The sequence below is a fragment of the Myiozetetes cayanensis genome, unplaced genomic scaffold (genome assembly GCF_022539395.1).
Source record: "Myiozetetes cayanensis isolate MyiCay16 unplaced genomic scaffold, myiCay2020 scf4, whole genome shotgun sequence".
Classification (NCBI taxonomy): Eukaryota; Metazoa; Chordata; class Aves; order Passeriformes; family Tyrannidae; genus Myiozetetes; species Myiozetetes cayanensis.
Genome location: NW_026087631.1, coordinates 60,979,877 through 60,997,708, shown reverse-complemented (window position 1 = coordinate 60,997,708; position 17,832 = coordinate 60,979,877). Strand labels below are relative to the sequence as shown.

At 36.4% G+C, this 17,832-nt stretch overlaps 1 protein-coding gene across 4 annotated transcripts in view; it reads left to right on the top strand.

The window, feature by feature from the left end:
• NIPBL (NIPBL cohesin loading factor) overlaps positions 1–17,832 on the top strand; it is a 147,955-nt gene that overhangs the window by 38,844 nt on the left and 91,279 nt on the right. For all 4 annotated transcript variants that reach the window (XR_007630401.1, XR_007630402.1, XM_050328330.1 and 1 more), the window contains exons 2-3: positions 15,052–15,195; positions 17,507–17,672. Coding sequence is in view for 2 of the 4 variants with exons in the window: in XM_050328330.1 (XP_050184287.1) it covers positions 15,132–15,195; positions 17,507–17,672 (230 nt within the window). In the remaining 2 variants the exon portion in view is untranslated. The remainder of the gene's footprint in view (positions 1–15,051; positions 15,196–17,506; positions 17,673–17,832) is intronic.

Sequence of the window (17,832 nt, the reverse complement as noted above, 5' to 3'; positions counted from 1 at the left end):
CTGGTATGTGTCTATGCTAAACTCTAATCACTTACTCCTTTTTTTCTGCAGTTTTTTCTGTGCCTTAATCAGCTTTTAGTTTATTTGCCTCCCTCTTCTTGGGCATCAGTTTCTCTTACAAAGTATCTTATAAGTTGTTCTAGAAATCATTTTAAATCAGTTGCATATATTTTATGTATTCAAAAAAACTGTCTGTAGTCATACTTCTCAAACTTAAATAATTGCAGGTAAAATTCCATGACTTCAAATTTTCATGAGTGGTTTTAGAGTTTGCTTTCTGAGTATTGTAATTACATGTTTATTAGGTTTTATTTTTAATAGACATTTAAACTACTTTTTCAGATACTGAAAGTAGGACTTGGTATAACAATTATAAGGCCATTCACTGTTTTTTGAAAGAACTATGCAGTTTTGACCACTATGTATCCCTTGAGAGACTGTTCTTCCAAGTTTGCATTTTTCAGTTTGTTCTTTGATCTTCAGTTGATTTGAAGTAGATGAATGCCATCAAATCCTTGTCATTAATCACACTGCTTGAAGCACTTTGGGTAGACTCCTGTATTTGTCATCAAAATGTGCTACGAACTGAGAAACTGTCTTACAGTTCTTTTCAAGACTCTAATGATGGTGTGAAATTCTGTCAATTGCCATATGATAGTCAATTCTTCTGTACCTGGAGATGTTTTTGGTTGCCTGATATTCTGGTACTTAGAAGTGCTGCTGTTGTCTAAAAGCCAAGTGTATTTGCCTTGGTATTAACCAGCAGGACTGTCCTGCAGGAATCCCAGGCACAAGAGGCCAGCTCAGAAGTCTGAAGCAATGAAGGCTTACCCTTTATAAAGGAGGTTCATGCTGGGGAGCTTTTAAGCAAACTGGATATGCACAAGTCCGTGGGAACTGGTGAGATACATCCGTGGGTGCTGAAGGAGCTGGCCAGTGTCAGTGTGAGACCATTCTCAGTACTGTCTTTGAAAAGGCGTGGTGGTCAGGGGAAGCACAAGAAAATCCATTTAGGGGAAAAGCTGTTTGACTTAACTGGCATGTGAGGGGTTGTGAAGACAGCCATTGGAGTTACTCACAACCTGGTAGGACACAACCCTGAGCAATCTGCTGTAGCTGACACTGCTCTGTGCAGGGGCATTGGACTAGCTGGCCTCCTGAGGGTCCTTCCAACCTTAAACACTATAGGATTTTATGAATTTTTTTAAAATACATAATTCCCTTAAGACAGAAAAAAGTCTTTGTGTTGTGCAATCATTGCATCTGGTAAGTGCCAGATATCTACTAAGTAATTGTTTTATAGCATTACTTCCTGGCTTCAGTAACTTATCTTTCTTATTTATTTTACTTTCAGGAAATGCAAACTCTCCTTCTTGTCCCTTATTTATTTCAGAAGTAGCAATTTATTGCCTAGACACTTTATCACCTTTTTACTTTTAAGGCTCTTGCATTAGCATATATAGGAAGTTTTATGGGATGTGGTGATTTTTAAAAGATAAGTCCTTTCATGTGTGCTAATTTTACTTTATTAAAATATCTTTTTCACTCCTCTTGTTTTTCCTTGGAAAGTCATTAAGTATTCAGTAAGTTAATGGGGACAGTTTCAAAGTTCTTAGGTGTGTCAGTAGAAATTGTGATGACAGCTTTCTGCCCCAGAGGATAAACAGTGCTTTGAGCTTAAAGACCACATCTTGCGGGTCTTACATATGCTGTCTTCCTTCTAAGGAATTAATATGATGACCAGAAATTAGATTTAGATTTATACCTGAATTTCACTGTAATAGAAGATACATTAATTCTAAAAGGAAAACACATAGCTGTAAAAGATAGTACCAGTACCCCAGAGGGAAGTTGCTAAGTGTTTGTCTGATGAACAGTGCTGAAAAAAACAGCATTGCTATTGAACTGTGGAAACTTGTCTTGAATGTTGTTATCACAGAATGGTTTGGGTTGGAAGGAACCTTAAGGATCATGTTGTTCCAACTCCCCTGCCATGGGCAGGGACACCTAATAGATCAGATTGCTCAAAGCCCCATCCAGCCTGGCCTTGAAAACTTCCAGAAATGGGGCATCCACAGCTTTTCTGGGCAATCTGTTCCAGTGTCTCACCACTCTCATGGTAAAGAATTTCTTCCTGACATCTAATCTAAACCCTCTCTCTCTCAGTTTAAGGCCATTCCCTCTTGCCCTTGTAAAAAATCCCTCTCCACCTTTCCTGTAGGCTTCCTTTAGGTACTAGAAGGTGCTGTAAGGTCCTCCTAGAACCGTCTCTTCTTCAGGCTGAACAACCCCAACTCTCTCAGCCTGTCTTCACAGGAGAGATACCCCATCTCTCTGATCAGCTTTGTGGCTTCCTCTGGGCTTGCTCCAGCAGGTCAATGTCCTTCTTATGTTGTGGACCCCAGAGCTGGATGCAGTGCTTCAGGTGGGGTCTCACCAGAGCAGACCTGAGGGGCAGAATCCTCTCCCTCACCTGCTGCCCACCCTGCTCTGGATGCAGCCCAGGACCTTTTCCTCAGGACTACTCTCAGTCCATTTTCTGCCCAGGATGTACCTGTGCTTGGGATTGCCGTGGTACATGTACAGGAGTTTGCACTTGGCCTTGTTGAACTACATGAGATTTGCATGAGCCCACCTCTCAAGTTATATTTTATTGGAGTTTAAGATTTGATAAAAACTCTGCTTTATAAGTGGTTATACTCTAATTTTTGTACTTACTGATTTAGTAAGCGTATTCATTCTTGATTTGGAAAAAAAAAGGACAATCTAGGTCCCTAAATCCTTTTCAAAATAGAACTATGCTCTAGATTACTACAGGGGGATTATCACTTTAGAGAATGGTAGTGTGAATCTTTTCAGTTTCCTCAAATTAGTTTCCAGGTAGAATTTATTCTTGTATGATATGATGTATGATATTCACCTATCATGGTATGTGATATTCAGCTTTTCTTCAATATTAGAAACCCTTTTAGCCCATTATGTATTAATAAGCAGGGAAGTCTTTCTTACTAAATTTTCTTCAAAAGAGTTAGACTAACATAATGGAAATTTTATGGCAATGATTGACTGCTTACATCTTTTCAAGATTGCCTGTGTCATATAATATCATGGATATTGAAATAGCACTTGTATTAAAGATTTTGCCATTTTATGAAGGCTAGATACCAAAATTGCCTTCTGAGCAGAGTACTTGGAATTACCTCAAGAGCTGTGACAATTCCGGTCGTTTTTACATCTAGTTGTAAAATTTCTACTGAGGAGTGATTCTGAAGGACTTCCATTTTTCCATGAGGAACTGAGGTCTAATAAAGGCATTTCTAAGAACTAACACCTTAAGCGTTGTTTTGGTTGGGGGTGGTGGTTTTGTGTTAGCGTAGAATGCAATTTTTGGCATCATTCAACTGTCAAGTTTTGTGTGATAGCAATGAATTCATTGACAGAAGATACTCACCTGCAAAGTCTTGCTGGAATTCTGACTTAAATCGAGGGAAGTCAGATGGTCATTACATCATCAGCCGTGTATTTTCTGTCAGAGTTGCAAAGGCTGTGACCATTACTTTGAGACCAACAAAAAAGTTTCAGGTGGATCAGATCAGAAGTAAAAGTTACTTAGGAGGATTTGAGCAATTGGCCAAAATATGTTTGTTCCTTCAAGGCTTGGTAAGCAAACATTTTGGCTGTAAATATGTATGCTGAGTGTTAATGATGGTTAATTCAGCAGGTCAAAGGCATTGTATTTAGTGATCTAAGTGAAGGGTTACTGGAAAGGGAGAATGCTAAACTATAGCTACAATCTGATTAGGGAAACAGAAAAGTTAGATCCTTGGATCCAGTGTTTCCTGTTCATCCACTTCATCTGGTTTTGGAAAGTTTATTTAACCAAAGTTGTTCATATTTGTTAAAGCAAGACTAGGAAACCTGTGACTCATACCAAGTATTGGCACTTAAAGCTGGAAGCTGAATCTTTTACAGTTGATGGGTCTGTGAACAGAATAGTGAAGACTGTTGCATCCACTAATCATGTAGGAAAAAAAGCATCTGTCATTACTGATATTTCTAATTTTGTTTAAAAAGACCTTTCCGATTGGAGATGTTGAGACACCCCTTTCTTTTTGCAAGATGCTTTTATAAAGCCTCTGGTGGTTTGTGTTGGGTTTGATTTTCAATTTGTTATTTTTGTTTACAGTACAAGGGACTTTTGTTTTAATATGACTCTTCACTGTATATGTCAGTTCTCTTCAGGCAAGTAACTTATTTTCTGCATTCCATCAAAGTAGAATTAAAAGCCAAAAGTAAAAACTACAATGTGGAATAGCTTTGGAAAACAACAAAGCTTTAGTGTAGACTTAATTGTTTGCATAATTCGGTGGAATTTCTGGATTACTGCTGCCTTTTTACCTTCTGATCACCTTTATAAGCTGTATGTACCCTTGGTGTATGGTTCCGTGTTAATTGTAACTTACTCAATCTAGCGATAGAAACTAACGTGGTGAACTTCAGGAAAAGTTTTTGCTTTGTTACTGCCACTGTTAAGATTACAAATGTTATGTGCAACTTCCCTTGGGGCCTTTGTAATCTAAAGTGGGAGATTGGACAAGATAACCTCTAGAGGTCACGTCTCTCAAAATTCTTTGGTTTTTGGGGGGAGAAAAATGGTGAGATGAGTATTCCAGGATTCTTTGGTATTTGTTATCATGGACTCTCTACCTCACTTGTACTGAAAGACATTCAGCTGCAGAATTGATGGCAGTTTTCATCCTGTCAAATATAAAGTGACTTGTTTTCTGCTGGGTTTTGTGTTGCATACTGAATAGGAGAGCTCTAGAGAAATATCTGCATGGGCACACCATTTTTTATGGAAGAATGGGATTAATACATAGATCATGTACACAAGATAAGTGATAAGAAGGGGAGCAGGAGAAAGGCAGGTCAGGAAACAGTAAGTTTGTGTGCTGTGGCTTCAGTCAGCTTAAAAGCTGTGTTTGTGAATGTTTTGGGAAGTGTATCGGTCTTCCTTTTTACTCATTTGTCTCTATGCTGTCCTCTGAGTCAGCAGAAGGCAAATTCCATAAGAGGATGGGAATCCCAATGGTAGTTACTGGGATGTACATACAGTTGTTTTTCCATCTTCTGCCCCTGTCCCTCTTGGTGCCCGTGCATGTATCCATGCCCACTGATCTGAACAACTGAGCTGCTCTTTTCTAACTCAGTGACTCAGCCTTATCCTTGGGAATTGTGAAAGACAGCTGGTGAAACATGGACCTACAGGAGCTGGACAAACCCACACTAGAATACAAAGGCATTAAATTAAAAAAAAACATTAAATTTGGATGTGGGAGAAAGGTCAGCAAAGATAACTTGTTTGGTCGGTAATCACATTAGTTTGATAGGCTATACTGTAAGTTCTTTGGCCTTGTCTCCTCCAGCCTTGTGCTTTCTGGAGGTGTGGAAGGAGGATGTAGCCATGACAGAAGGGTCACTTTCTGTGTTTTCCAAAGAGGTCTGCAAGTGAAGTGAAATTTTTTGTGTGTTTTTTAGTGGAAAAGTCTCTCAGTGTTTTAATTCATGGATTATGATTCTTTGCCATTTAAAATGAAAATAAAATCTACTACTGATCACCCACAGTCTAATCTCTTTTTAGGACCTGCAGTGTATTTACTTGTTCTGGCTGGTTTTGACGTTGTTCTCCCTGTAGATTTACAATGGTTCCATATTGAAATGTCGTAGTGAATCTTCTGTTTTCTTTTATGTGTTCTATCCATTTTATTGTGATTAGTAAGTTTATACCAGAAGTTGTGGTAGAAGTTTACAATGTGAAACTAAGAATTTATCCTTATTTCTTGGAAAAAGCTAGTTCTTAGGTATATTATTTGTGTTCAGCTGAACTAGATTTCAAGATGTATGACTTTGTCCAAATAATTAGGAAAAAAAAGGGATTGCTCAATCCTTGTCTACATGACATCACTTAAGGCTTTTAATGTAAATTAATAAGAGAAATTAATTTTAAGTGGTTTAGTTGAGCTATATTAAACATTTGAGTTTATATTCTCTTTCAGAATTAGCAGACTATATTCATTTGGTTTTATTTTACTGTAAAATTAAGTTGCATTGAGTGAACTCTATATAAGTATGAAGAAAATTTCCAAACTGGTTTAGTAAAGTTTGTCAAAGAAAAGAAAATTCAGATGCACATTTTAGGGTATTTCTATACAAAAGAGGTTTTCTTGAAATTAATATGCTTCATTGTACTTGTTTTGTACTATCTGGGTCGTGGTATTCCTATCCACATAAATATTTACATTTTGTTTTGTACCAAATTATTACTTTTACAGGTATGTTTACACTGTTGACAGCTATTCTTTGTTTCTTTGTATTGCTGCAGTACACATTGGAGGTGAACTGAAAGTGTTTGACATGGACAGGCCAAAGATTAAAAATCCCCACGCTTTTTTTGTTCTCGACCATCACAATTCTATCTAATTGTTATTGATGGAATGTTTGTTTATGTTGTGACACTGGTAATTTTGAAAACTTTGAAAGATGCAAAGTTTAATCTTGATTGAAGCTCAGCTAAGCTTGTGAGCAGGTTTGCAGAGTACTTGCTACAGTTCCTGGATAGATTTGGTTTAGATTTGTAACACCTGCAGGCTGTCAAGGATGAGATGTGGAAGAAGTAAGGTGAAAGAGACACTGCTTTAGAGGGATATTTGTTTTGGAATTGCATCTCTGCTTTCAGAACAGTTTGTAATCTTAAGAAACTTCTGTTGTGTTTGTGCTGCAGCTGTAGGAGAACCAGCAACAGAAGTTCAGAATGACATATGGCACTTTTCCTGAATAATATAATGAATCCACCCCAGAACTACAAGGACCAAGCCCCAATATAGTATTTTTCCCAGTTATTGAGAGATACCAGATTGTTACTGTCTAGCCACAGTTGCTCATGGTGAGCTGGTTGACATTTGAGCTTAGTTCATTTACAGTTATTCCAACACAGTAGTTCTAGATGTTGTGTGCCCTATCCCTCAGGGTTTATTAATAACTTTGAAAGTGTGTGATTTTATTCCCCCATCTGTTTTCTATGCTATGTCTTTGAGCTCACTGTGCTCCAGAAATTTAGTTGACTCTGATATTCATATGAAGAAAAACCTTTGGTGACCAAACTGTGTGTGGAATTGGGAAATGAGTATCTTTGCTGACTAGTGAGCTCCACATTTTTAGCTTTGCTAGGTTGGATGGAGTTTGTCAAAAGGTCAATGTAATCCTCAATTTTAGAACGCAAACATTAAACTGAGATCACTTTTCAAACATATGAAAGTTTTAAGCCCTTGAAATCTCTTACACAGTTACTGCATTTATTAGACACTAACACTGCATTTGTGTTTTTTGAGTTGCCTTTGCTCTCCTGTTTAAACTTTCCAAGGAGTATGTTTTTGCAGATGTTATTAATCTTAATTAAAACATTAGATTGCATTGATTGTTTTGTGTTTTTTTGTCCCTGAAGTATTACCATATTTTCCTTTGGAGAGCAGATCTTGTCTGTATGTTGTATAAACTATATTGGATACCACTTGTAAAATGAACCAAACAGAACAAATTTTCAATAGTGAATTCTATAAATAAATATAAATGCTACGAAAATAATTACATTACCAGTAATTGTGTAAATGTGTACAGTTGGACAGTACAGCTGAAGCTCTTTGTGTTTCAGCATGCAGTCACTAAAAATAATGATTTATTTAATAATTTTCTGCTACCTCATCATTAGGCACCTCTTAATCTGTAAGTCTCTCAGTCTAATAATCTTGGAAAGCATCAGCTATTTTCAGTTATAATTTGCACTGGCTGGAAGTCTCAAGGTAGTTTAGTTTGTAAAAATGGGTTGTTGAGGAGATTTTTGTGTTTCCATTGAGGAAGAGGCTGCAGCATGTGCTGTCTCTCTTCCATGCAGCAGCTGTATGGGAGTGGATTTGGTACGAGATGGGGAAACTGGGTGTGTTACAGAGGGCTGGCTTAGAGTCTTTGGAGGGTGGAATTGCATCATTGTGGTGGTGGAATGAGGGGAAGTAATAGACCAGTCCAGAAGAAAAACAATTCTATACAATGTCTCTCTTATATGTGCAAGGAGCTTTAGTTGAAAAACAGGCAACAAAATTAGGACAGAGGGAATAACTTAGCAGAGGTCAATATTAATTCCAGTAATAAAAAGGCAGTGATGTGCTATTGAAATGCAATACAGTAAATCTGCTTATGTAGAATTTTACATTGATGTTTATTGTGGGTCTCCAAAGAAATGTTATACATGTGCATCTGTTTTCTTAGTGTGTATTGAAGAAGTCTGGAGGGATTGTAATAAATTTTTGAAGTCAACAAAGAGCCTACATTATGTATCAGGAAAACTTGTGTAAAGACCTGCTGCCTCAACAGGTTTATTTCTTCCCAGTTTTGTTTTATAAAGGTTATGAATCATCTGAGAGAGTTCAAGGGCAGAAATGCCAAATTAAAAATTGGAAGAGACTTCTGTATTTAGTAGGTTTTGGTTCAGTGTTTAGTCACTAGGCTTTTAGTCTGGTAAAGTACCAACCTAAGTAAGGAACAAAAAGTCTTTAAAATAGAGGTAAATGTCGGTACACAACTGTTTTTAGAAAAGGGCAACACTACTAAAGCTGACATGAAACATTCAAGGAAGTTGCAAAAGACAATTTGCTACTTCCCCTCTAACACCTGTTACAACTATTTTGTTAACAAAGATGGGTATTGCAACCTTAATGTTCTCCATTTGACAGAGCTGACTTAATGAACTCTTCTATTTGCTTTTGCTCTTTTGTACATCCACTACCTATTTTATTTCCATAAAATGAACTGTACCTAATATCAGACATTGCATGTGTGTCTGAGCAAGCAAAAGGGCTCTGCTCACTAAAAAGAGCTGTGCTTTCTTTGTTGGAGTAAAAACTGAATGTGGAATATATAGTGCAGGTGGTAAATAAATGTCTGAGCTACTGACATAGCTTGGTGTTTTCCCTTTATGTTTGAATTTATCAGTGTAGTTATCATGGCAGTATCATAGCTGGTATCAGGCTGCTGCACTTGGACTTCATGGGGTTTGTACAGACCCGACTCTGAAGCCTGTCCAGGTCCCTGTGGATGGTATTCCTTTCCCCCCATTTTGGTGACAGAAACACAGAGCATGATGTTGTCGGCAAACTTGCTGTGGGTGCACTCAGTCCCACTGTCTCACAGATTAGAGAAGCTGCATATTACCTGTAGATATCTACTCTCTCTTCCCCCCCAGGAAGAGTTATTACAGGTGCAGAGCACAATTGATGCTTACCCTGGTAGAAATGCGTGTGCTTCTGCATGAGGGGGCATCTTTCCTTGAATCTGTACACCTCTCATGCTATCTGTGCTTCCATCACTTGTACTGGGATCTCTCTTGTCATTTACTGGGGTGTCACTGCCACTAATATCACATGGGCAGCAGAGACATTGTTACCAAATTTGAGCAGCAGAGACCAAAGGAATGTGACAGTAGTCACAGATTAAGAAGCTGGTTGCTCTGTGTTTTCTTGAAGATTGCTTTACATTCAGAAGCAACTTTCAGTTGTACAGTACTTTTCACTAAGATTTCTTTTTTTACAGTGGTTGTAGTTTGTAGTGGGTTGAGCACCTACTGTTGGAATAGTTGTAGGAAAATACACATTCTGCTAATGCTAGTTTAGAAGTTGTAATCTGTAATTCTTATCTCCAACTTTTTAGTTTTTCACTTGTTTTGTCAGCATCACTGATTCTGCTGCCTGATCACTTTGTGAACCACACATACAGATTTCATAATACACACCCCTCGCTGCCCTCACTACCCCCCTTCCGCTTTACCTCCCCCAACAATTTGCAACCACTCCCTTTGGCTGTTCAAGTTAGATAAATGCCAGGTAGCTTCATATTTTCTTGAGTTACTATTTTAACTGTAGGCAGCTGCATCAGGCTGATTAATTACTGTTCATTCCAATACTGACTTCTTCTGAGATAGAATTAATGTTAAATACATTATATTGTGGATGTGTACGCTTGCCCTCCAAGTGCTTAAGTATTATACTATGTTTTGGCAGCTATGTCTCCTTCTTTAGTATGTTTTTGAAGTACTTTTCAAAGCATTTAGGTCTGCAAACTTACTGTCATTGTATAAAACTGTAGCTCTGGAATGAAAACCAGAAATCTGCCCTCTTGTGGGTAAATCTGTGTGATGTACCTCAGTCATAGTATCTTATTTAAGTGAGAACTAGAGAATGTTAATTCATTCTCTTTGTGATTCTCATTCAAGCAATTTTTAAAGGGATAGTTTGTGGACTGATAGCTAGCAGAGATTCATATAGTAACTAACAGGAAAAGTAGTTTATTACAAAATGTGGAAGTTTAAAACTGGCTATGAGACAGATTCTTAACTTTGTCGTTGCACATTTGGTGATTTAAAAGAAAATATCCACTGATCATCTAAGTTATAAATTAGCTAATTCATAAATTTACTGGTTTACTTTGAGTGTGCAGCTAAAGAAATCAACTTGTGGTTATATCTATATGATGTTCCTCAACATATAAGAAACTGAAACCACTTTTTATTTTTCTGCTAAATAAATATTTCATAATCAAACCAAATAAAACATAATTGTATTCAAAGTATTCTTTTTAATAGAATGAGTTTAAAAAGAAAAACATAGATATCTAATATCATAGCCTTTCTTTAAAATTTAATTTTAATCCACGTAATTTTGTCTGTAATTTTCTTCTTGGAAAATATCACATCAGACAGATTTAAGTTATTGTTTTAAATCAAAAAATATAATAAGTCAAAGAATATCCTGGAGTACGAGGAATGAAACATTTAAGTGTATATAAGAAACTTCTGAGATTGGTTCCTTATCTTTGTTTTTGTTATCCTTATCTTTGTTTTTGTTATCCTTATTTTTGTTAAGGAGACAAGACAGTTTTTAAACCAAGAGGAATGTTTCATAAATGCAGAGCTTGTACCCTCGTATGATAACCAGTGGTCAGAGTCCTCTCATTGTTTCACTGATAATCAGATGCTGCAATGTCTGAAAAAATACAATTGTGGTTTGTTTCTTTTATTATTTTATTTTTATAGGGCAATTTTTTTTTGTTTGCTTGAGTTTATTTTCCTTTCTCTGCCTGTATTCTCTCTTTACTGGATATTCAGTGTCCCTTTACTTAAATTGTTCTCAACTTTCATCCTCTCTTCCTCTCTTAATTTTACCCCTGTCCATTCTCTCTGCCAATTTTTAGAGGTTTTTTTTGTTAGTATTCTGCTCTGGCATTAATCTAGTACTATGGTAAAAAATGCTGAATATGTATAGGGATGAGTTGCAGAGAGGATCCACATGACAGAGCCCTAACCTTCTGCCTCTGAAGGCAGTCAGTGTCTTCCATACTATGGACTATTTAATTTCTACTTTAAAAACCAACCAAAAACCCCCCCAAAGCATACTACCAAAACTGAACAACTTGCAATGTTTGAGATTTAACATTTTGATAGGAATTTTCTTTGGAATGTTATTTACAGTAAAGGAGAAAGTAGATAATTGGAAAAAAAAAAAGAAAGAGAAGAAGATAACATACAGAAGTAGCACTTATTATCCATATCATAAATGTTTTTAGTATGACTCTCCTTGTTATCTTGGTTTGGTTTTGCTCTATTATTGTCTATTATGATCATAACTTTTTCTTGTATTATTCTCAAGATGTGCTACCATTTCCCCATTTTCCTTTCACTAGGGGATTCTTTGTATCACTTCCTTTGTATGGCATGGTTCCTTCGTCCTGAAATGTCTTTTAGGGTATCCGTTCCGTTCTTTCTTATAAAGCAGGAGTGTAAATACGTAAATTCTGAATATACAAGACCTCATATGCATTGCTCCTACTCTGAACTGCTACACTATGGTCTAATGCATTGCTTAGAAACTTTACAGTGCAGTTCTTTGATTTCCTTAATTCAGCTAATATAAGTAACAGCTTCCTTTTTACAGTTTAAGGATAAAAATGTTATACAATTGGTAACAGTTACTTAACAAAAGAAAATTTTACTATTGAAAAAGTTGATTCTTCTCGGCTAATTGCGAGCTGCTACAATTTAGTACTTTTAACTCTTCTAACATTTGGGGAATGGGGAGTGGGGAACCCAACAAAACCTGTCTGTCTGTCATGCTGTTAAGTGTTGCATGCCGTTATGGTGTTTTGTATGAAACTATTTATGTCATCTTGACCTGACAAATTCCCCCCTCCTCCCCATATACTTGAGATTTTAAAATCCTTAAATGAATGAGTTTATTGATGTTCTCGGTGGCATCAAATTTGAGTTCTAGTTTTTCACTGGATCTCAGTCTCTAATTCTGGAATTGAATCCCACATTGTTTACCAGTTTATAACAGATGCAGTTTTGCCCTCAATAAAACATATGTAGTATTTGGACCCAGATATTACTATGTGGTTTCTTCATATTGTGTTTGTTTTTATAAAATAATCTCATCACTTAATCCCATCAGTCTCTCTTTCTCTCTTGTTTGCTCTCCTCTGTTTACTCACTTCATCATGCTTACAAAATCTTCATAATGTCAGAGACAGACTTCTTGAATTGCTGTACTTAGTTTCCAACTGGTGCAGGCAACCACATTCTGTCCCTACTGTAACATCTGTGTGATCCATCTTTGAAGTAATGGTGTTGCTTATCTCTACTACTCCTAATGGAAGGCTGTTCCAGAAGGTGGCAGCTCTGATGGTGAGAAGCTCTGCTCTGATTTTCTTCTTGCTTGCATTCACGTGCCCGTTTATTGTGTTAGCATTGCTCCCTGGCATTCTTCCTTTGTAACCTTCTTTGGCCGCCCTAGAGAGAGCAACCACATCCCCTCTTGACCTTTGTTTTGTTAGCTAAACAAACCAACCCCTTTTACTCTCCCCTTACAAAGAAAGTTTACTTTTCCCCTGAACATCATAGCTCACTGCACTTGCTCCACTCTCAGGTCTGGATCTTACCAGTTCAGGTTTCTTATCATGTGTCTGTGGAGAAGGTTTCTAATTTAAGCATCTGGCTTTGGAGGAATTTTGCCAGTTAAAAATCTGTATAACTTATTTATTGTGGCAGTAACAACTGGGAAAGAATTTGAATTAGGAGTGACAGCTTCTGTATTAACATCTTTCCCAAATGTGATAATAAAGGGAGGGTGAACAGACCTTTTGTTTCTTGTTTTTCGTTGGTTCTATGCTACAGACAAATTTCTGATAACAATGGCTGGTGATGTGGCCTTAGATTTGATGCACTTTCAGTCAGGAGAGATCATCAGACATGATATTTTTATGGCAAATATAAATTATTTGTGAAAGGTGTTCTTTAGTTTCTAGCCTTTCAATGAAAACTCAGATTATTAAAGTGTTAGCTCCCATGGTTTTGCTGTTGCAGACTCATTGTGAGACTCTTTTGCAGTATTGAGGGGGTTTTTTCTCTCTTAAGAAGTGCTTATTTATGGAACTAGGAAACCACTGAAATTCTGTGTGTATTTCTATTCATTCTGAGTAAAAAACCCTTGAGTATCAAGTAGTACTTGAAACTGCTGTGAGTATTTGAGGGATGTTTTCTTCTGGATTAAAAAACCCTAAACACAGCAACCCATATATAATATCTATCTATAGCAGTTTCCTTATTTACTAGATCACTGTATCTGTATTGTAGTGTATTTTTAACTTTTAAAAAAAGTAATTTATTTGAGACTGAGACTGTGGCAGATGAGCAAAGGAAGTCAACTTATTATTATTTCTGTTTAACCTCAGCGTTGGTGTTTTTGTCAAAATCCTGGTCCAACTGGGACACTTTGAAAGGTTAATTTCAGTGGTTTGTGAAAACTTTGAGCAGGAAAAAGACTTAACAGCATTTTGATTCCTTGTCTTGGAGTCTATTTGTGTTTGTAAGCAGTGGTGTCCTATATATTGCCGTTAGTGTGGCGTAAGAAAGAATGAGATAAAAGATTACTAACAACATGACAGGGATCTCTTGGTTTGCATGTATTTCATGTGTAATTCTCAAAAATGTAGGCTTGTAAAGAAGTGTAGGTAAATCATGATTTCAGCATCTTCAGGACATAAGAGAAATGCTTACATAAGAACCCTTTTCACTATCTCCAAAACTCTTGCCTGTCTACAATGGGTAACCACATATATATGAAATTCCTTTAATGTCTTCAGAAAAATCGTATTAATTTCATTATATAATAGGAGATTATATGTGTGATGTTTGTAAGTTTTAGATGTTTTGGACCTGTTGTTTTTTTTTTTTTTTAATCAGTGTGGACTTCCTTACATCTAGGACCTTTATAGTTAGTGAAAACCAAGTGAACAAAATCTTTTTTTCATAAGTTGAATATAAAATGTGCTGGTTTACAGGAAATGAAGACACTGTTTCAGTTGTGGCTAAACTTTTCTTTTTTTCCCCAGAGAGGTTAATAGGATTTCTGGTACTAGTTTGACCAGACAGACTTATATAGTAAAGAGATATTTTCAGATCAATTTTGAAATAGCTACTACTTCTATAATGTACTAAGACTTTGTATTTGTCTGTTTGTTTGCATTTGATTTTTGCATTTGTAAATTACTCCTTTGTTCTTGGTAATCCCTTTATGAAAGTACCACCTTCTGCACAACTGTGAGGTGAATATAACAGCTAATTAATGAAACTGGTTATGCATTAAGTTCTATCCAGTGCATTATGAATTAACAGAAGTTTTGAGTTGAACAAATTCTTTTTTTTTATTTTATTGCCTTATCCTGCATCTTTTTTTTGGTGAAGGGCTCTGCTTCTGAGACCAGCTTACCTTTTGGTTGCTAAATGCCACTCATTACTTAAATCTACACTTTTCTACCGACTCTGTAAATAATTTACTAAGTATGCAGCTAAGGGGAGCATGATCTGTTTCATTTATGTTAATGAATTTAAAATTCATTAAAAAAGTAAACCGAGAGATTTAACTTGTTCTTTTTGTTTGTTTTTGTTTTTAGTGCTTGGGAGATGGGAAGTAATGATAGCTGGCACCTGAACTAAAATATCTGTGTAGGCACTACTATCCCAGAACTTCAGGATGAATGGGGATATGCCTCATGTTCCCATCACTACTCTTGCAGGGATTGCTAGTCTTACAGACCGTAAGTACTCTTCTTTTTCTTGTCTTTTCTGTGCTGTTTTCTACCTCTTTGGTAAATACCTGCATTTTTAAAATACTGAAAAGATTTATAGTTTAAAAATTCCTAAGACTTAAATCTGTTTAAAATCAGACTTGGCATTAAAAATGTTAGTTTTGTTATTGCTTGAATTTTAAAAATCTATCCAAATAAAACATGTGAATAGCCTGACAAAATATAGGAATTCATTATTTGTTTGGAATATCATTCAGTAACATATCTCGGTACCACACAAATAAAGAAGATACAAATGAAGAAAAACATATAAATAATAAAGTGTTTCTCTAAAACATGCATCCCATCATCTTCACTGAAAAGAGAGGGACACAGGGTTGGACTGATGTACAAGTAGACAAAGAGACTTGTGGAATGTGCTGAATATACTCGAAACCTAGTTTCTTAGTTTTGAATAAGGTACAAAAAAAGTCGCTTTAGTTAATAGGTGCAAAGAATGGCTGCTAGAATAGAGATAAGCAGCTGAACCTGTGAGTCTTCTTTCTTAGCTGTTCAGCCTACCACAGGGGCACGTGAAGTACGTGTGCTGACTTAAATATATCAGGAAGACAAAATGCAAGGAAAAAAAAAGAATATTTACATTAAAAGCTAATACTGACATAAACCTGAATGATTATAATGTGACCAAATAAATTTCTGGTGAGAAATAAGAGGAGATTTATCATGATAATTGTGAGGTCCTAGAACAATCATTGCAATAAGAGCAGTTGTGACAAAGATGCGTCTTGTTATATTGAGTATATAAAGAGTAAGAAAGAATTTATTTCTCAGTTCTCTATCTGAGGATAATTGGACTCAGTGACCCAGGTGCTTCTTCCGAGTTCTTATTTTTATTGTTACGCTGTTGAAAATTGGAGACTTTCCAAGAGACGCTGGAAGTTTATACCCAGCAGTTGATTTTAGTTGCCTACAGTAAAAGCGGCAGTTGTATTGGAGGAAAAAACCCTCTCCGTGTCCCTCTGGGATTCGGAAGTAAAGTGGAAAATGCTGTTCATGTATTTAGATGTTTATGTGTGTATTGTATTATGTGTATGTAATAACAGCCATCAGGATGCAAATAATAAGTTTCTGGCTGTGGGCAGTTTGCCAGCATTTAGCATTTGCAGGTAAGGTTTCTTAACTGGTAGAAGTCCCTGGTCAGACTCGGGTGCAGGAGTCTCTTTAAACACTGAAATGGAATGGACAAGACTAGTTGCCCTAAAAACATGATGCCTAGAGGCAGTAGAGTAGGCTAGCTAGCTGCTTAGCTAAATTTACTGTTTTAATCAATGTATTTTGCTGATTGTGCTAATTTTTTGAAGTTTCAGGCATGTTCAAGGTAATCTGATGCAAACAATGAAAGTTAGCTATTTTAATATATTATACATTTCTATTTGTAATTTTTTTTCCTGAAGTAATTTCTAGCGGTTCAGTTAAAACCTTCATCTCAGAGATGAGATCAACCTGGGAACTTAGAGTCAGCCTGTTTTCCTGAAGCCATGAAAGTGACTTTTCTGTGTAGCTAGGTTTTTGGTCTCTTCTGGCTTACCCTCTTCTGGATGTGTAGCTCTAACAATCATCTGATCAAGGGTTCTTTTATGGCACACTTGTTGTGTATGAGGACTTAAGAATGCCCATGAAAGTACAGTGTACTTACAATCTCTGAAATAGTGTTGTCACTGAATCTTTCTACTGAGATTTGTGAATGAGTTTACTGTCTGAATTGACATTTCCGCAAACATACTTAGCAACAGTACCAACCTTTCTTGAGAAGATAACTAACATAGGAATAAATACTACAGCAGAACAATAATCTGAGAATTTAGTTAGTGATTTTAATTGGTTGTTGGGTTGTTTGGTGGTTTTGTTGGGCTTTTCTTTATTTTTCCAGACCTTATAAAGTGGGAAAACTAATTGAATATTAAGAACAGAGCAGAAAACTGAAAGTATATCCTCAGTGCACTTACAGTACTGCACATAGCAAGAAGAATTTTGCATTTCTTTTCTTTATCAATGCTTTTGGCTCCCAGAGAAAGCTGCCATAATGTATTAAACAGCTTAATGTTTTGGAATGTTTAAAGAGTCAAGTGTGGGTGTGTGAGTGGGGATGTGGGTGTGAGGGGCATGTAAGAGTGTGTGTGTGTGTGTGTTTGTGATTTTTAAAAAAAAAATCTAGACATTTTCCCTGTATTTTAAATGTAATTGTCAGGTTCTCTTTCCACAGTTGTATGTTTGTGTTTTGTTACATGATTCTGAAGTTCTTTCTGTTTTCTGATAACAGTTTTGAACCAGCTGCCTCTTCCATCACCTTTACCTGCTACAACAACAAAAAGCCTGCTTTTCAATGGACGAATAGCTGAAGAGGTGAACTGCCTTCTGGCTTGCAGGGATGAAAATCTGGTTTCACAGCTTGTACACAGTCTCAATCAGGTGTCAACAGATCACATGTATGTATTTTGAAACTTCTACATCAGACTACTGTCCTTATTCCTTGAAATTAAAATTGACTGGATTGAGAAGCATATTTGTGAGAATATGAAAGTTAGAGTTTTTTCATTAGGCTTGCAACGTAAGGGTCAAATGTTTCAGTCAGATAGAATGTTAATA